The 20,854-nt window shown below is 36.5% G+C and overlaps 2 protein-coding genes across 4 annotated transcripts; both read left to right on the top strand.

Annotated features, from left to right (window-relative positions):
• The first annotated feature begins 4,404 nt into the window (after window positions 1-4,404).
• On the top strand, window positions 4,405-7,939 carry LOC131803895 (antitrypsin-like). 3 transcript variants are annotated; one of them, XM_059125770.1, is made up of 4 exons: window positions 4,405-4,550; window positions 4,629-5,548; window positions 7,577-7,715; window positions 7,783-7,939. In XM_059125770.1, exons 1-4 carry the CDS (start codon window positions 4,544-4,546, stop codon window positions 7,905-7,907), a joined length of 1,191 nt encoding a protein of 396 aa, XP_058981753.1. In that variant the 5' UTR covers window positions 4,405-4,543; the 3' UTR covers window positions 7,908-7,939. The 3 variants fall into 3 exon arrangements, with proteins under 3 accessions (XP_058981753.1, XP_058981755.1, XP_058981754.1); XM_059125772.1 differs by having other exon boundaries at window positions 4,458-4,550; window positions 5,040-5,548; XM_059125771.1 differs by having other exon boundaries at window positions 4,470-4,566.
• A 3,656-nt stretch (window positions 7,940-11,595) lies between these two features.
• Window positions 11,596-20,760, top strand: Spn2 (antitrypsin-like). Its single transcript, NM_001309057.1, is given in 4 exon segments — window positions 11,596-11,608; window positions 15,610-16,526; window positions 20,432-20,570; window positions 20,639-20,760. Coding segments are annotated over 4 exon segments (1,191 nt in total).
• The last annotated feature ends 94 nt before the right edge of the window (window positions 20,761-20,854 follow it).

The raw sequence follows: 20,854 nt of genomic DNA, 5'->3' as shown, positions 1-20,854 counted from the left end.
TATGAGCTTCGTGATTATTTAAAATTTTCAGCCTTTCAGCCTTTGGAGGTACGAGAAGGAGTGGACCGATATATCTCATCTTCAAATCAGATCTTTTGTTAGTGGAAATAATGGGATGTGTGAAATATAAAAAGAATTTGAGGCTTATTTTGGATTTTATAAACGTTTTCGTTATTCAAACCTTTGACCCTTTGTGGGGACGGTACCAGAGGGAATGGTCCGATCTCTACTGTTTTTTTTTACAGATATTGTGTTAATAAAAATATTCAGATGTGCCAAGTCTAAATGGAATCGGATATTAATTTAGCGTTTTATGAGCTCAATGGATATTCAAAATTTCGACCTTTCGTGGGGGAGGTACCATATGACCATATGACGGGATGACCATTGAATTATATTTAACTGTAAAATGGACAACAACAACTAACAGCACGACAAATGTCCCTGGTCAAAATGCTAAGGGTGATATCTAGGCAGTGATCAGTGATACAATTTCATAAGCGAAAGCGTGGATTTGGACATAAGGAGGCTTCTAACATTTTGTAGTGTTGTAAGGTATCACATGGTCGGCCCTGCACGACTATAGCTTTTGCCTACTTGTTTGATACATGAGTTGGCGGACCAGGTGCAGGGAAGATAGCGGGTTTGTCTATCCCAGGAAGGTTGGTTTTGCGCTTTCACGCCGACCAGCCCGTAAATCCTGCGTTATGTACCAAATTCCCGATGTAGCTTTGAAAAGGGCAGGAAATGTAATTCTGTCCTTTTTGACAATTCTCTTTAATCATTGTCTGAATTTAGGGTACTTTCCTACGGCTTGGAAGGAGGCCAAGATGGTTCCCATACTGAAGCGGGGTTCTGATCCCTCTCAGTGTGGTAACTACAGGCCTATTTCCCTCATATCGCCGTTTGGAAAGTTACTCGAATCCTTTATTCTGGCAAGGATTAGAAGAACCGTAGAAGATAGGAGAATTCTACGGGATTGTCAGGTTCGTTTTAGGTCTGGTCTCTCCACGACCCATGCCTTAACGGCTTTTAGTAGCTTCGTTGGGAAAGGCTTCGATAGGAAGCACGGAATTATAGCCGACTCCCTAGATATCGCCAGGGCTTTCGATTCCAATCGTTTGGCTTTGACAGACAATTCTGTAGAATGGTCGCTAGTTTTCTTAGGGATCGATTCTTCAGGATTAAAGTGGGTGAGGGACTCTCTAGTCGCCGCCCTGTGTTGGCAGTGTTCCTCAAGGTTCGCTTCTTGGCCCGATGTTATATAACATCTTTTCTTGTGACATCCCGGCTCCTCCTCCTGGTGGTCTTCTCCTGACCTATGCCGATGATGTCCTTTTAGCCTTTTCCGGTCCGCTTCCTAGGTCGGTTAATAGGCGCGTTAACGAGTACCTCGATGCCCTCCATCGGTACTTCGTTACATGGCGCCTAAAGTTGAATGTAGTGAAATGTTGTGCTACGGCCTTCCTTGGTCGGCCAGGCATAGTATACCCTAATTTTAGAAGGTTTCAGCCGGTTCTTAGAATAGGTTCTGAGCAGGTTCCAGTTTCAGCTGAGTTGAAATACTTAGGTGTTATATTTCAGGAGAGGTTCGACCATATTCGGTATATAGACTACGTCCTGACTAGGGCTAAGGGTCTATATTTCGGATATAGTCGAATCTTGAATCTCTTTTCCACGATGTTAGGCTTTTGATCTACCGGCAGGTGATCAAACCTATCGTCGCCTATGCTTTCCCTGTCTGGTTTAACATTTCGTCACATCAGATGGAAAGGCTAAGGTTGTGGGAAAGAAAAATACTTTCCTCTTGTCTGGGCCTCCGGCCCCTCCAATTGCCAGATGGGTCCTATAGGAGCCGTTCTTGCAGATCTATCTGCGATAGGGCGCAGATAGATGGAATAGATGTCTTTATGACTAAGACTGGACTGGCATTCTTCGACAAATGCCAGTTCATAGACAATAGCATCGTTGAGGTGCTTAGAAGATGCGGACCAGCTACGAGCTCGGAAGCATCTGCTGCAGCCGCCCTTTACAGGCTGAACGAGCTGGGCTTACTCCACGGGGATGAAGGTCTTCTATTCTACCATAGAAGATTTTTATCCTCGGACTGGAGTAGACTGGTGTACAACACCGCCCAACTCACTTAAGTTAGGTTAAGTAGTTTTAAGTGTATTGTAAATATTTAGTTTTAATTTTTCCTATCTAGTTCGTAAGATTTTCATAGCCCTTTTTTATATTATTCTATTTTTCGGGGCATAATTTAAGTTCTAGCCATAAGGCATAATGTAGCTTGTTGTGATCACAAACTTGTTGTGACACTTTCTGTTAACGTAAAGTAGGCGTTGTACAAATGCATAGTTAGTTAAGGTCATTTAACCTATGTTAGTATTAAGACTTGAATTAATAAAGTGGCCATAGGCTAAAAATGACATGAAATGAAATTTGATACATGAATATATGAAGTTTATAGTGAAACACGCTTGAATACAGATAATTGTATATAAAAATGTTTCCTTTACACTAAGGTGAAGGGTATTAAAAGTTCGGCCCGGCTGAACTTAATGTTTTCTAACTTATTTCTGTAATTATGGAAAATTCTTGAATTTAATCGTCTAGTCTAATAATGGGTTTGGAAAATTCCCAATGCAAAAATATTGAGTGATTTGCTTATATATTTTTTTTAACTTAGTATTGCGTTCTGGCTCATTCTTCCAGTTGCTTTTATGTTTTCGGCGTTAAATATTGTATTTACACAAGTGTTTCGTCTTAAACAGAGGGGATTTACGTTCGCCAAAAAATCCCCATTATTTACTTTAATCCATATTGTTTTAAGTACGGTTAAGAAATAATAACAAAACATAAACACTTTTTCTACGAAATGCAATTCTCCGCATCTGTATTGAAAGTATGGCTGCACACTATCATCCGTTGTTAGGCATAAAAATAAAACAATACTCATCTATATTTCAAACTTGTTTGTATAACATAAATAATAAAAATAACAACAAATGTTCTAAACAAATTCTGAAATATACAGTGAACACGGGCTGTTAGCAACCACTATTTTGGAATTGTTTTCTCTATTCAATTTCAGATAACCGAATACACAAGGTTTGTTGCAATAAAAACATGTAAAAAAGCAGCTAAGTTCGGCCGGGTTGAACTTGTTATACCATCCACCATTTGGAAGAAACTTAAATGATTTCAAAAAAATTTCTTCGGAAAATACCGCTCGAATGAAAACCATTATATGGGAGCTTTACGAAGACGTAATCCTGCATAAATAATTTGTGTCATAGATTGTAGTAAGTGTTCCGAACTTTATATAAGAAATTTGAAACAACTCCGGTGAAAAATGCCGCAAAAATTATGAAAATACCGTCTATCTGGGGGTACCGTTATATGGGCGCTATACTGAACAATTTCTTTAAAAATGTGGCTAAAATCATCAAAATACCGAATATCGGGGGACTATACGATATCCTGAACCGATATAGATAATTCTCTTCGAGGGGGTGAAATAGTCACAATGAACTTCTTGTGAGAATTTTCGAACAATTCCATTGAAAATGTGGCTTAAATCGTTAAAATACTGAATATCAGGGGGTTCTGTTATATAGGGGCTATACGATATCGTAGACCTATATAAACAATTCTTCTCTTCTAGGGGATAAATTACTCACAAGGAACTCCTTCCGTAGAATTTCAGACTATTCCATTGAAAAATGTGGCTAAAATCATCAAAATACCGAATATCGGGTGGTAGCGCTTTATGGGGGGCTATGCGATGTCCTGGACCGATATATATAATTCTCTTTCAGGGGATAAAGTAGTCACAACGAACTCCTTGTGTAGTTTTTTTTAGACAACTCCATGAAAAAATCATCGAAATACCGAATAATGGGGGGGTGTGTTTTTTTGTTATATGCGTGCTATACGATATCGTGGACCTTTAAAGACAATTATCCTTCAGGGGGTAAAGTACTCATAAAGAACTCCTTGTGTAGAATTTCAGACAATTACATTTAAAAATGTGGGTAAAATCATCCCAATGCCGGATATCGGAGGGTACCGTTATATGTGGGCTATACGATATCGTTGACCGATATAGGCCATCTTCGAACTTGACCTGCCTGACAGACAAAAGACAGATCTGTGCAAAATTTTACTTTCCTATCTTAATTCGTTTTGACTGTAGCGCGATTACAACCGACGGACGGACGGACAGGGCTAAATAGTCTTAGAATTTTACGCTGATCAAGAATATATACCTTTGTTATGTCCAAAATTATTATTTCGATAAGTTACAAACGGAATGATGAACTTAATATACCCTTCTACTTTGTATGGTGGAGGTTATAAAAGATATACTTTCCACTAGATAAGAATTCCTCTTGATTTTGATTTTGACCATTTTAAAAGGTCGAAATCTTTTTAACATAGTTTGACTGTACAACAAAAAATGATGACTGTCATAAACGATATTCTTCGCAATTAATCAATTTGAGAGAGATATTTTGAGTTTCTCAACTGAAAAAGCAACATGTGGGGTAAGTCAATTAGTAGGTAACCACAAAAAAATATATCGTATTCAAAACGGGAATTAAAAAAAAAACATTTGTTTGCAGTTAAGATTCCATTATTTGTTGCTGTTTTGGCCATAAGCTGGCCTACTCCAATGAGCACACATTCCAATACTACCTTCAAAACTGCCCTATCACAATTTGGCAGGAAAATTTTCAATGAAATACAGCTATCAAGAAATGAGCAAGAAAATCATATCTTATCTCCCTTTGCCATTCAGGCCTGTTTAGCAATGCTGCGATTGGGTGCTGAAGGCAAAACCGCCCAAGAATTGGAAAGGGGTCTTAATTTTCCCGATATGAATATTCAAAATCTTGCCTCCAACTACCATACATTATTGGCCACATATCAACAAGGAGTGACATTGAAAATTGCCAATAAAATCTATGTCAAGCAAAATGAAGAACTTAATAAAAATTACAATGATCTGCTCTCCCAAAATTTCTATACAACAGCTGAAAATATAGATTTCACAAAAACGAAAAATGCCACAAAAATCATTAACGATTGGATTGCCTCGAAAACAGATAATATGATTGAAAACCTAATATCCGAGGACAATATCACCCCATTTACCAAATTGTATATTTTAAGTGCAATTCATTTCAAAGGCAAATGGGCCACAGCATTTCCTCAGGAATCAACCACAGAGAATTATTTCTACATGGATTCAAAACATTTTACAAAAGTGCAAATGATGAAAGTACGATCGCAATTTAAATTTGGTTTCATTGATGAACTGGAATCATCGGCATTGCTCTTGCCCTACAAAGATTCGAATCTATCGATGTTGATCATACTTCCCAATGCCATTGATGGGCTATCGAAAATTTTAAAGAAATTAACAAATTTGAAATTAGCCGACATAATTTCCAGAAATGTCAAATATTCGATGAGCCTAGATGTACATTTGCCGAAATTCAAAGCTGAATTTAAGATCAAGCTAAGCGATGTTCTCAAAAAGGTAAGCATGGTATTAATGAGACTATAATTACACTATGAAATTCAAATAATTATTACGGGCAAAATTCTGCAGATTCAGGAAGTAGAGCAAAGGTTCCAATGGTGTTTAAAAAAAATCTCAAACCATTCTTTTGTCTTTAGGTTACTTTGAGATATAAACTTTAATCATGCCCATACACTTGCCTTCTATTTATACCCTACAACACACTGTGGTCTCACGGTTTTATATCTTTGCGCATTTGTATGTAACGTGAAGTAGAAAACGAGGTAGATCCATAGTTTCTTTTGAGGGTCCTCATAGAATCACTTTATGAGTCGATTTATGGATGTCCGTCCGTTCTTTCGTCCGTCTGTCCATGAATTTTCATAGACTAACTACGAATTTATTGCAGGTATGACATTTTGCGAACGAATTGAGCCTAGAAGAAAGTATATTAAATTTGGTTAAAGTCGGTTGGTTAATGTCTGATGGAGAAGGAAGCGAAGTAGACCCATAATTACTTTTGAGAATCTTCATAGAATTACTGCCAGGGTTGATTTTTGGATGTCTGTGCGTCCGACTGTCCATTTATTTTTTTGAACAAAATTACTGCCGGATCGGGATGAAATTTTCCAAACAATATTTGTTTGGTCCAAAGACGACCAAATTGGTGATAATCGGATCAGATTTAGATATAGCTCCCATATACAGCTTCAACCGATTTCGGGTTAATTGTGCACAAAATGGCTAATATAAGTCCAAATGACCTGTATTTTGGCACACCTTACCGAATTCATTCTAGAATCAAGAACTTCAAATTTAGTGAAAATCGGTTCAGATATAGCTATAGCTCCCATACTATGTTTAACATGCGTAATATGCACTCTACAAGTTTTTATTTTTTTATTTTAGCCAAATTTTTCAATTAAAATGTCTGAAAATTCACAAAATGAATTCCTTCTGAGTACTTTACCCCCTGTAAGACTATTGTCTATATAGGTTTACTATATCGTATATCTCCCATTTAGCAGTACCTCCCTACATTCGGTATATTAATGATTTTAGCTACATTTTTTAATGGAAATGTCTAGAAATCCATGTTAGAAGTTCTGTCATAGCTCTTCGCCTCTTGGAAGAGAAATGTCTATATAGGTCCGCGATATCGTATAGCTCACCTACAACGGTACCTGCCGATATTCGATATTTTGACGACAATTTTCACCGAAGTTGTCTCAAATTTCGTATTTAGAATTCGTAATGGGTACTACAGCTTATGACAAAAAATTGCTTTTGCCGGCCCCTCGTCTTCGTGCAGCCTCCATATAACGGTACCTCCCAATATTTAGTACTTTGATGATTTTAGCAACATTATTCATCGCAGGTCTTCGTATAGGCCCCACCTCCCTATCCTCGGTATTTTGAAGATTTTAGATAAAATATTCACCGAAATTGTTTGAAATTACGTATAGGAAGTTTCTAATAGGTACTACAGCCTGTGAAAGAAAATTTCCTAAGCAGGTCCATGGCTTCGTAGAGCCCCGATATAACCGTACCTCCCTATATTCAGTATTTTTATGATTTTACCTGCATAATTCGGACGATTTTTTCTTTCAAGTTTCGTGTTTGAATATTGTAATGGTTTATGACAAGAGTTGCCTATGCAGGTACACGTCTTCGTATAGACCCCAACATAAGGGCTTTATTCGGTATTTTTAATTTTCAAATTTATTCCAAATGGTGAAGGATAGTCAAAGATCGGCCCGGCCGAACTTACTGCTTTTTTACTTGCTTTAATATAATACTTCCCGGTGTCATATCATGCACTCTATAGCCTCAATCAAAATTCGTAGAAATCTAAATCGATTTAACAAAGTTTGGTATGATATACCTTACATAAATTCGGGTAGCTTTCTATTATGAATTGTGGTGTAGGGTATCATATAGTCGGCCTCGCCCGATTTTTGACCTTTTAACAATGCTGCTGCATTTTTTATTATTGAAAACATAAAATTGTCTCACAGTGTTACTATAAAAATATTTCCATTACAGATGGGTATGGAGAAAATGTTTTCCAGCGGCGAATTTGGAAACATGTTAAAGTCGCCAGGACCTCTGGCACTTTCCGAGGTAATCCATCAAGCTTCAATTGAAGTCAATGAGGAGGGTACAAAGGCTGCTGCCGTGGCAGGTAATTAATAATAATTTTTAACCCTGAAAATATATATTATACCAAACATATTGCCTTGTTTTTATAGCTGCTGATGTCTATCTGCGTTCCTCTTTGCCGATATTTGATTTCAATGCCAATCATCCATTCTATTATGCCATAATAAATGATGATTTTATACCATTTTTCGAAGGAACATTTGTGGGAGTGTAAAGGACTTGGATATCTTCCGCCAATTTTATTTAGTTATAAAAGGGCAATAAATAAAAATAATATTCGAATTTAATATTGTATTGCTATAATTCTTTAGAATATAGGCATGTACATAATTCAAACCACAATTATACTTAGGTATAGGTTTCACAATCACGAGAGAAAAATCACCGAATATTTGTCTGTTGCATTATTTTGAGTTTGTGCAACAGGCAAATTCATTTTAAAAGTAAAATAATTGTTCTCTTCCATAACCTGCATTAATCCCTTTGTTTTGTAATTTTTTTCGATGTCATTGAGAGATAATCGGTTATCGTAGTAAACATTTTTACATTCTTGAAGTTCTGGAATATATCAAATAATTATATTATAATAATGTAGTCGGTCCAGAGAATAGGAAATAATAGATATGGGAAAGAAAATTGTACTTTGTAAAGGTAGACATTTAATGTTGGCTTCAAATTTATCAAGTTTTTGACCACATTGATCCCTTCACAATACTTTCGAATGCCTTTGACAAATTTCGTAGATCTTTCTAAGATATCTTTCCAGGATAATATGGCACTTTTATCAGTTTTAGAATTCAAATGTTTTGTTTTCAATCGTATTGGGCATTTTTTAATTAGAAGAGCCATTATTTATATATATATGCCCTGCTCTGCTCTTATGAATAATTTCCCCATCTACAGTGTGAGATGAAAAAAAAGCAACCAAATTCAGACTGCTGTCATATCTAAGCCACTCGTCCGACAGCTGTTAAAATTATTTCAGTGACAGCTCATTATATTGTTTACAAGCATACAAAAGCATTTTTGTGAGAATTTTCCAAAAAAAAGTTAATTGTGATTGAATTCAAGCGTGATAGTGTGATTTCTTTATATTTGGCTGGAAAACCACAAGTTGCTATCGTTAGAGCACTCCAGCATTTAAATGTGAATAAATCTTTTGTGTCTAGTACCACCGTGATACTGGTAGCGTAGCCGAAAAGTAAGGAAGCGACTTTGTCGAAACCCGCGTCGCAGTGGCCGAAAAATGGCTCGAGAGCTGAACATATCGCAATATTCCATTCGGCAAATATTGAAAAATTAGGTCGAGGTAAAGCCATTGGAATTCCAAAAAGTGCAAGAACTTACACCCCATCAGAAAGAAAATAGACTCAAAGGAGCTAAAGAGTTGCTTCGCTTGACCGAAAGTGGTGAACTGCCGAATTTGGTTTTCTCCGATGAGAAAACATTCGTTGTCCAACAGTTTGAAAATGTGCACCTTCGGTTGGCCACCATAACTCAAGCGCCGGCCATGGTGATGGTGATGGTGTGGGCCGCCATAACATCGGATGGTCGCTCTCCGCTCGAATTAATCAACCGTGACATCAGTATAAATTCCGAATATTATCGCGAAAATATTCTGGAGGGTGTATTAAAGCCTTGGGCATACGAACATTTTGGCCGCAGACCTTGGACATTTCAACAGGACTCAGAACCATCACACTCAGCACGCCCCACCCAAGAATGGTTACAAAATGAGGTTCCTCGCTTTATTTCCAGCGCACAATGGCCACCAAAATCTCGGATACCAATCCGTTGGACTATTGTGTTTGGAGTATTTTGGAAAGCGAGGTTGGCTCTAAAAAATACCAAAGTGTCGATCACTTCAAGCAAGCGCTTCGCCGGGAATGGACCAAAATACCGTAGAGCAACATTCGGGAAGCGTGTGACGGTTTCATTGGCCGTTTGAAGGCCATAATTCGTGCAAAAGGTGACCAATTCGAACATGTCTAAACTCATTCTAAAATTTGCTGCTATTTTCGATATTTTTTGTTTTCATTCAATAAAATATAAGAACAAGTAAGTAAAGGCTATAGTCGTGCGGAGCCGACCATGTGATACTCTAAAAACTGCAATATGTTTGAAGCCCTCTTATGTCGAAATCCGTTTTGGAAGATTGCGCTTTTGAAATTATGTTACGGAGCAATGCCCAGATATTACCCTTAGCTTTTTGACAAGAGACATTTGCCCAATATTTACGCACTCCGTCGTGCTATTAGTTGTTGAGGTCTATTTTACAGCTAAATGTAATCCAATGGTCATCCAAAATGCTAGACTTCTTCCCTGTCCTCAACTCTCTTCTCATGCAAAATTCCGTGTCGATTGGTTACAATTTCAATTAATTTGAACCCCTATTTATTTTGCGATCATCTCCAAATGCAAAAGGCCCCTCAGTATCTCGAAATTTAGTCTCATCTATAAATTATATTCGTTATAATATACTAAGAAATGAGCATAACAATGCCAGAAGTTCACCTTTTGTGTATTTCGGATATCGCCATTAAGTAATGCTGGTATTTTTTTCACACAAACGTAGTGGTCCATTCTACCCGCTGTCCTAAACTCTAACTTCATGCGAGATTTTGTGTCATTTGGGTTTGGGTACAAATCAGGAACATTTGTAGTTGTTGGTCCATTTCAACCCCATCTTTGAAAACAATAGGACCAGCCGTTCTGAGCCTAACCCTACCCTTGTGAAAATTTCGTGAGGATAGGACGATAATTGCAATCTGTATATAATATCCCCAACCTGTGTTGTAAGGTGAAAAAAAGATTACGGAGTATACACTTCAATATTTTAAGTCAAATTGAAAAAATCGCATGCGATAAAAAATAGGAAAAAAAATAAAAAAATGTCATAAAATACTACAAAATCTATATTGATATCATTATTGGCATCTTTTTATGCGATTTTATACTTTAATGCAAAGAGGGCATCCTGAATTAATAAAAAATGGTAAAAACGGGTCCAGCCATTCTAGAGATGTAGGCATTCTAGCTAACATTTCTTATTTTTTATTTACACATTGTATATATTTCGTTATATATATCCGATCTACGTAACGGTCAGAATTGACCTGTTCATCTATTTGTGATTTCGCCGGGGTTAATAATATTCGCGGTTTCATGGAAAATTTGACTTTTATTTAACACTAATGTTATGGTCTATTTCATCCACTAAATATTACCCGATGACCATCAAAATTGGAAGGCTTCTGTCTAGCTCTAAGCTCTAGCCTCATGCTAACTTACGCGTCGATTGGTCAATAATTGCGACCTGTAGAGCAACTGCAAAATCAGGAATTTTTTCTGTTTTTGGACCATTTTAACCCATAAATATTATGCGAGCATCTCCAATAGATAGACTCAGCTCGGCCGGCTAAAAAGATCCATATATACTTTCATATATGGGAAACCAATATTTCGAGGAAACCAAAATTTATAACAAAATTTATAAATTCAGATCTATGATTTATTATGCTTTAAAATATATGCATTAAAGTCTAAAAGTACGGCCCGGCAACGCCGACCGGGTCAGCAAGTATCTATATATTTATGCTGCTCTTATGAATAAATTGCCCATCTACAGCTTTTTGCTATCATTCCCGTTGTTGCTATACATTCCCTCTTCAAAGAAAAGAAAAAAAATCGACATTTTCACCTCACTTTCGCTATTTATGCTCTAATTTAAATACGCAAATAATTCATGTGTTATTCAATATTTCAACGAATTTCAATGTCGCATCGGAATGACAGAGTGTAGCAATTTATTTATAAATAAACAACATTTGCAGTAAAACAAACTAGTGACACGCGGAACATTTAATCATTAAGACAGTTCAGCAGGCAAGAGAAACCTAAAAATGAGTGTTAGAGGTAAGTGGGAAAACAAGCAAGAAAGTACTTTAAAATTCAATACAAATTTCTGTTTCATTGTTTAAACATTTATTGTTAATAATGGCGAATAGTTGAAATATGTAAGTGTGTGTATGAGTGATACACCGTTTTCGAATGTGAAATGGTATTTAAGTACCGCCCGGGGAATATGACACCAAACCACAATCTTGTGGTTTAATTTGAGGAAAAATCTTCTTTGATGAAAGTTATATGAGTTGTATTTTTTAAATGCAAAAAATATATTCAACCCTACAAAACCCTAGTTAATTTTTGGCCATAAACAATAGATAAATATGTACTATGTTACAACTTTTGGTGGTCAAGGTCGATAACTTGGCACATATTTATTTGACATTTAGTGACGAAAAACTATCGTAATGGAGTTTGTTCAAAAACAAGTTAGAAAATATAGGTCGCTTTTGCCGGCAGATGTATACCTCCAGCCAATATTCGATTATTTTAATATATTTTGATTTCTGTTATGATCATTCAAATTGTTGACACTCTATGGAATAGATTCCGAAGGAATTGACCAATATTGTGTATTTCATATCGGACCTAAATAAATATGATATAAATATTGAGAAGTGCCAGCCTTGGACTATATCGACTACTTCCTCCACTTTATATGAGGTATATGTGATAATTATACCCTACAACATTATGTCTTGGGGGTATTTTAAGTTTGATTGGGCCAAAAATTATGTAACACCTCGAAATATTGGTTTTCCACATAGGAAAGTATATATGGATCTTTCTAACTCGCCGAGCTGAGTCGATTTATCTATCTATGTCCGTCCGTCCGTCTGTCCATGTTAATTTGTAATCACTCTACAGGTCGCAATTAATGTCCGATCTTCACGAAATTCAGAATGGTGGTGTTAGGGCTAGCATAGAAGCCTATTTCTTTTGGAGATAATCGCATAATATTTAAGGGTTGAAAGGGACCAAAAACTGAACAATTTCCTGATTTTGCAGTTGCTCTACAGGTCGCAGTTAGCATGGGGCTAGAGCTTAGGGCTGAGCAGAAGCCTTCCAATTTTGGTGGTCTTCGGGTAATATTTAATGGGTGAAATAGACCATAACATTTGTGTTAAATAAAAGTTAAAATTTCCATTAAAAGCGAATATTTTTAATCCCGCCGAAATCACAAATAGACGAAAAGGTCAATTTTGACCGATACGTAGATGCTGATAGCAAATATATCGTTTGTATGTAGCGAAATATATACAATGTGCATATGAAAAGGAAGGGGATGTTAGCTAGAATGCTTATATCTCATATATGGATAGACCGATTTTGACAAATCTTGTAAATTCAGAATGCCCTCTTGGCATAAAAGAATAAAAAAATAAAAAAATCGCATAAAAATATGCCAAAAATTATTTAAATATAGATTTTTTATTATTTTTTTTTTTTTATTTTTTATCGCATGCGATTTTTTCAATTCGACTCATAATATTGAAGTATATATTTAGTAATATTTTTTCACCTTTCAACACAGGTTGGGGTTATTATATACAGATTGCAATTATCGTCTGATCCTCACGAAAATTTCCACAAGGGTAGGGTTAGGCTCAGAAGGGCTAGGCATATTGGTGTCAAAGATGTCCGCAATATATTCAGGGGTTGAAATAGAGCAACAACTAAAAATGTTCCTGATATTGCAGTCGTTATAAAGGTCCATTGGATTATATTTAGCTGCAAAATGGACCACAATCGCTAACTGCACGACGGGGTGCGTAAATATTGAGCATATATCCCTGATAAAAAAGCTAAGTGTAATATCTGGGCAGTGCTTCATGACATTATTTCAAAAACGAAATCTTCCAAAATGAATTTGCACATATGTTGGCGTCTAACATATTGTAGTGTTGGAGGGTATCACATGGTCGGTCCCACATGGCTATAGCCTTTGCTCACTTGTTTTTAGAATAGAAACAATGGAATGTGTGAAATACAAAGAGAACCTGATGCTTATTTCGGATTTTTTAAACGTTTTGGTTATTCAAAGCTTTGACCCTTTATGGGGGAGGAACCAGAAGGAATGGTTTGATTTCTATCGCCTTTACAACAGATCCTGTGTTGATAGAAATATTCAAATGTGTCAAGTCTAAATGGAATCGGATGTTTATTTCCCATTTTATGAGCTTAATAAATATTCAACTTTGTGCGAAAGAAACCAGAAGCAGTGGACCGATATATTCCACCTTAACACCAGACCTTGGGTTAATAAAACTATCGGGATGTGTGAAATTTGAAGACAATCGGACCCATATATCACACTTTATAAGAATTGTAATTACTCAAAATGTTGACCCTTTGTGCGGGAGGAACTTTATAGAGTGGATCGATATTGTCCATTTTCGCACCTTACCTAGCACTGACGTAAATATTTAGATTTGCTTAGTTGGAGTAAAATCGGATTATCGTTCCTCTTTCCGTTCAAAGAATATATATATTTTTTTTTTGAAAATTTTGACTTTTTGTGTGGGAGGTACCAGAAGGAGTGCACCGGTATATCCTTTCTTCACAGCAGATCTTGTGTCAGTAGAAATAATAGGTAGTGTGAAATATGAAGTAAACCGAAAGCTCATTTCGGATTTTATTATACCCTCCACCATACATAGTATGGAGGGTATATAAAGTTCGTCATTCAGTTTGTAACTCATCAAAATAATCATTTTAGACCCAACAAAGTATATATATTCTTGATCAGCGTACGGTACCCCCAATATTCGGTATTTTGATGATTTTACCCACATTTTTCAACGGAATTGTCTGAAAATCCACACAAGGAGTTCCTTGTGGAAACTCTATACCTCGGAGGAAAATTATCTATATAGGTTAACGATATCGTATAGCCCCCATATAACGGTACCCCCCGATATTCGGTATTTTGATGATTTTAGCCACATTTTCTAATGGAATGGTGTGAAAATCCACACAAGGAGTTCCTTGTGAGTACTTTATCCCTTGAAAAAGAATTATCTATATAGGTCCACGATATCGAATAGCCCCATACAAGGGTACCCCCGATATTCGGTATTTTGATGATTTTAGCCACATTTTTCAATTGAATTGCCTGAAATTCCACACAACGAGTCCATTATAAGTATTTCACCTCCTGAAAGAGAATTGTCTATATAGGTCTACGATATCGGATATACCCCATATAACGGTACCTTCTGATATACGGTATTTTGATGATTTCAGCAACATTTTCCAGTGGAATTGTCTGAAATTTTTTTGAAAATTTTCTAATTCGTTCCAAATAGTAGGGAGTATTCAAAGTTCGGCCCGGCCGAACTTACTGTTTTTTTACTTGTTATCGTTTTGATATTTAAAACATTGACCCTCTGTAGGAGAGATACCAAAAGAAATTATCGTATCCCTCTCAATTTTATAACAGATTTTGTGTTGATGGAAATATTGAGATATTGTAGGTCTGAATGAAGTATTAACTTCGCGTTTTATGAGCTTGGATATTCAAAATGTTGAAATTTTATGGGGGAGGTACCATAAGGAATGAGCCTATATATTCCATCTTCACACCAGGCCTTGGGTTAATAAAAATATTAAGCTGTGTGTAATTTGAAGAAAATCGGACTATTACATCACATTTTATAAGACTTACAAGTATTCAAAATTCTAACCCTTAGTGAGGAAGGTACTTGATCGATATTCTCCATTTTCGCACCTGAGCACAGATGCAAATGTAAGGATTCGCAAAGTTGGAGCAACATAGGATTATCCTTTCACTTTCTGGGCAGTGAATTATTTTCTTTGAAAATGTTGACATTTTGTGTGGGAGGTACCAGCAACATTTTTAAACTTGCTGTTGGTTCATAGTGAAGGGTATCGAAAGTTCGATCGAATCAACTTCTCCCCTCTTTTTACTAATTCTTATATAAAAATATAGTTTCAAACTTATACTTTTTGTATTCAATAATTCCTACCCTTATTCCAATATTTTCCAGTTAACATACTAAAGCTCATAGCTATTCTCGGATTACTCACATTCCCTTCATCATCATTGGCAAAATCGGAAATAAACTACCGCCAAGGCAGTTTCAATAGACAACTGCTTTACGATGTGTTTACAGAGAGTGACAATCAAAACACGCTTGTCTCGCCCTTTGCCCTTCGAACGGCTCTCACAACGGCTCTAATGGGTACCAATGGTGAAACGGCTGATGAAATAGAACAAGCTTTGCGACAATATGACAATGGCGAAGCAGATATACCCGATAAATACAAAACGATGCTGAGCAAATACAAATCAAATACAAATTTCAAAATGGCCAACGTAATTTGTCTCAATCACAAATTTCGCCTAAAGGAGAGCTTTTTACAACTGCTATCGGATAAGTTTTATTCAACCCCTCTTTTGGTGGATTTCGCACTGCCAAATCAGGCAGTAAATGCTATGAATAGAGCTGTTGAAAAGGATACAGATTTCACAATCCGAAATATAGTAGAACGTAGCAATTTGGGTTATAATCCCGAAGCTTTACTCTTAAGTGCTGCAGCATATAATGGAGATTTTGCATTACCCATACCCGCTGAGGGTATGCAGGAAAAACCATTCCGTGTCAGTCCAACCAGCAGTGTTGATATTCCAATGATGAAATACAAGGGAAAATTCGATTATGCCCTGCTCACTAAAGATCTGTTGTCAACAGCCATAAGAATACCTTACAAGGATTCGGATTTATCGTTGATTGTTATAAAGCCAGCAGATAATGTGGCCCTGAAAAGATTTATGAGAATTTTCCACGAAATTGATTTTGATTTAAGATCACTGAAGAGAAAGTTCTCGGAGACCGAGGGATATGTGATTATGCCGAAATTTAAAACGGAATTCCAAGTGGATTTGAAATATTTCCTTAATAAGGTAAGTGAAGGAAATAGAAATCTAAGAAAAAGTTTTTTGAAGACTTTGTTTGGAAAAATTCATAATTGTCTACATACAGGGTGCGATAAAAAAAATGCAACAAAGTCAAACGCCATAATTTTTACATTTTTTTTTAATTTCATTGAATGAAAGCAAAAAATGTCGGAAATAGCATAAAATTTTAGAATAAGTTTAGATTTGTTCGAATTGATCACCTTTGGCATGAATTATGGCCTTCAAACGGCCACTGAAACCGTCACACGCTGCCTGAATGTTGCTCTGCGGTATTTTGGCCCATTCCCGGCGAAGCGCTTGCTTGAGTTGATCGACACTTTGGTATTTTTTAGTGCCAACCCTGCTTTCCAAAATATTCCAGACACATTAGTCCAACGGATTGGTATCCGAGATTTTGGTGGCCATTGTGCGCTGGAAACCTCATTTTGTAACCATTCTTGGGTGGCGCGTGCTGAGTGCGATGGTGCTGAGTCCCGTTGGAATGTCCAAGGTCTGTGGTCAAAATGTTTGCATGCCCAAGGCTTTAAATCTCCCTCCAGAATATTTTCGCGATAATATTCGCCATTTATTTTGATGCCACGGTCGATTAATACGAGCGTAGAGCTACCATCGGCTTTTATGGCGGCCCACACCATCACCGTGGCCGGCGCTTGAGTTCTGTTGTCCAACCGATGGTGCACATTTTCAGCTGACCTCTTTGGAATCATTTAGTTTGTTTACAAACTGCTGGACAACGAATGTTTCCTCATCGGAGACGGAGAAACCCAAATTTGGCAGTTCACCACTTTCGGCAAAACGAAGCAACTTTTTTGCTATTTTGGGCCTATTTTCACTTTTTGGAATTTCAATGGCTCATTTTTCAATATTTCCCGAATGGAATATTGCGATATGTTCAGCTCACGATTCATTTTTCGGTCACTGCGACGCGTTTTGATAAAGTCACTTCTTCACGTTTCGAACCATTTCTGCTGATGTTGCTGTTTTCTTCCGTCAACTTCTTTTGTACGCTTGTAAAAATATAATGAGCTGTCACTGGAATAATTTTAACAGCTGTCGGACGAGTGGCTTAGAAATGACAGCAGTCTGAAGTTGGCTGCAGTTAAGTATTCGAAATTTTTCGATTTAGACTATATTTCTATCAGAAATCGGTATTAGTAGCTCATAACTGGTGTCAAAATATTGGCCATATTTGTCCAAAATTTCCATATATTTTGGACAAATCCGTAACCACTGATATTCAGATTTTTACGAATTTGGTACGACTGGCAGTAGACAACAATTCTTGCAGTAGAAAATTGTTCCCGCTTTGGTGTGACCTCATATAACTTCAATCTGATATTTGCAGATTGAAGTAGAACACATTTTAATCCAGATATTTTTATACCCTACACCACACTGCGGCGAGGGTTTTATGTCTTTGTGTATTTGTTTGTAACATTGAGAAGGAAGCGAGATAGACCCGTACGTAATTTTGGGGATCTTCATAAAATCACTTCCTGAGTCGATTTATGCATATCAATCCGTCCGTCCTTCTGTCCAAATATTTTTGTGAACAAAATGCATGTTGCATTTATTATCTGATTGGGATGAAATTTTCCAAACAGTATTTGTTTTATCCAAGGATGAACCCTATTGAAATTTTTGAGAATCGATTTAAATTTAGATATATCTCCCACATATATTTTTTATCCTATATAAGATTATTTGTGCACCATATGGCCAATATCGGCCCAAATTACATGGGTTCTCGCACAACCGATTCAGTCTAGATGTAAGTACATCCAATTTTGAGAAAATCGGTTCGAGTTGCTGTAGCTCCCATATATATGTTTAAACCGATTTGGGGGTTAAAGTCCCTCACATGTCTAGTATAAACTCAACAAGAATGCTATTTGGAACCAGATAACTTATGAATCTCAAAAATACCTCTGTCAAATTTTATAGAGATCGGATCAAATTGGGATATAGATCCCACCAAATGCACCAAATGGCTAATTTTTAAAACAATAAATTTTAGCAATTCAGTCCATTTGGGCTGAATTCATCCTAGAAACAAGTACTTAAAATGTGGTGAAAATCAGTTCAGATATAGCTATAGCTCCCATGCATATGTTCTATCCGATTTGGCGTAATATTTACTTTACAACAATTATATTTGATACCGGGCATCAGATACTGCTCGAAAATACCTCTGCCAAATTTTACCGAGATCGGTTCAGATTTTTATATAGCTTCGATATAAATCTTCATCCGATTTTATGGTTATTGGCCACCATATATATTATGTCATCCCAAATTGAATAGATTATTTCATATTCAACCGAATTGTACCATTTGATGAAAATCGGTCCGGCATATCTATTGCTCCAATAATTTTTATACCCTCCACCATTCTATGGAGGGTATATTAACTTTGTCATTCCGTTTGTAACTCCTCGAAATACTCATGTCAGACCCAACAAAGTATATATATTCTTGATCAGCGTAAAATTCTAAGTCGATTTAGCGATGTCCGTCTGTCTGTCTGTCTGTCTGTCCGTCTGGCTGTCTGTTGTAATCACGCTATCTTTCGAATGAATTGAGATAGATGGCTAAAATTTTGCACACATGTTTAGTTTTCTAGTAGGCAGGTTAAGTTCGTAAATGGGCCATGTAGGTCCACGTTTTCATATAGGCCCCCTATAACGGTACCTCCCGATATTCGGTATTTTAATGATTTTAGCGACATTATTCACCGGAATTGTTTCAAATTTGGTATTTGAAGTTCGTCATATATACTACACCCTAAGACAGAAAATTGTCTGTACAAGTCCACGTCTTCGTATAGCCCCTATAAAACGGTACCCCCTATATTCGGTATTTTGATGATTTTTGCGACATTATTCACCGGAATTGTTTCAAATTTGGTATTTGAAGTTCGAATTGAATACTACACCCTAAGACAGAAAATTGTCTATGCTGGTTCAGGTCTTCGTATAGGGCCCATATATCAGTACATCCCTATATTCGGTATTTTGACGATTTTAGGTACAATACCCACCGAAATTGTTTGAGGTGTGGTATTTGAAGTTCGTAATGGATGCTACAGCCTGTGACAGAAAATTGTCTATGCAGGTATAGCTCCGATATAACGGTACCTCCCTATATACGACATTTTGATAATTTTAGCAACATTATTCACCGTTTATTTCAAGTTACGAATTTGAATATGGTAATAGCCTATGACAAACAATGCCTATGTAGGCCTACATCGTATACACCTCAATATAATGCCTATATTTGGTATTTTTAAAATTTTAACAGAATGTTTTAATGATTTTATTTTCTGAAAATTTCCAAATTCGTTCCGAAGGGTGGAGGGTATTCAAAGTTCGGCCCGGCCGAACTTACTACTTTTTGACTTGTTTTTGTTATTTGGCAGAACAATTTGTATTGCGTTTAGGATAGTTGGTAACGGTACCACCCCATAACATAACGGTACCACCCCATATTCGTTATTTTGATGATTTTTTCCAAATTTTTTTAAGAATTTGTCTTAAAATAGGTTTTTGTAGGTCATAATAGGTTTTAGCTCCGGTGGCGAAATATTGTATGTATAGAAGCACATTTTGGTATAGCCCCCATGTAACCGCCGATAATCGATATTCCTTGTCACATTTATCCACGAAATATGTTCCCAATATAAACCTGTTTGTTATGAGAGCTCTAATAAATACGCATAATGGTGTAGGATATTATATATTCGTTCCAGCGCATTTTTTGACCTTTCCCTGCTGGTTTTTAATGTGTGTTTACCTAATGTTGGAGGGTATTAAAAGTTCTGTCCGAAGTTAATATTTCTTTCCTGTTTTTTTTTTTTTTTTTTTTTTTTTTGTTTGTTTGTCTTTCAGATGGGAATGACAAAATTCTTTACCACCGCTCGTTTCGATGAAATGATTCAACAAAATCAAGCCATACACTTTGCTGACGTCATTCACAAGGCATCAATTGAAGTCAAAGAATCGGTTGCGACTGCTGTACCCTATAACTGTAAGCAGAATTTGAAAACATTTCGAAATTATTATTTTTTTTTGTTAATTTTATTTTTCTCCCCTCAGTTGCCAAGAGCCTGCATCCTCAGTTCGAAATATTCGAAGCTGATCGCCCATTTTACTATGCTGTAGTTAATTCCAACTTTGAGCCCCTATTCGAGGGAACTTTTGCCGGAATGTCGACGTAAATACTGCGACGTGTATAAATGTATGAATAGAAATAAATCGTGGTAAATAAAACAAGGTTGAGATGCACCAAGTTGATCCGTGTTTTACAGTGGG

The sequence above is a fragment of the Musca domestica genome, unplaced genomic scaffold (genome assembly GCF_030504385.1).
Source record: "Musca domestica strain aabys unplaced genomic scaffold, Musca_domestica.polishedcontigs.V.1.1 35, whole genome shotgun sequence".
Classification (NCBI taxonomy): domain Eukaryota; kingdom Metazoa; phylum Arthropoda; class Insecta; order Diptera; family Muscidae; genus Musca; species Musca domestica.
This window is presented reverse-complemented; position numbering and strand designations above follow the sequence as displayed.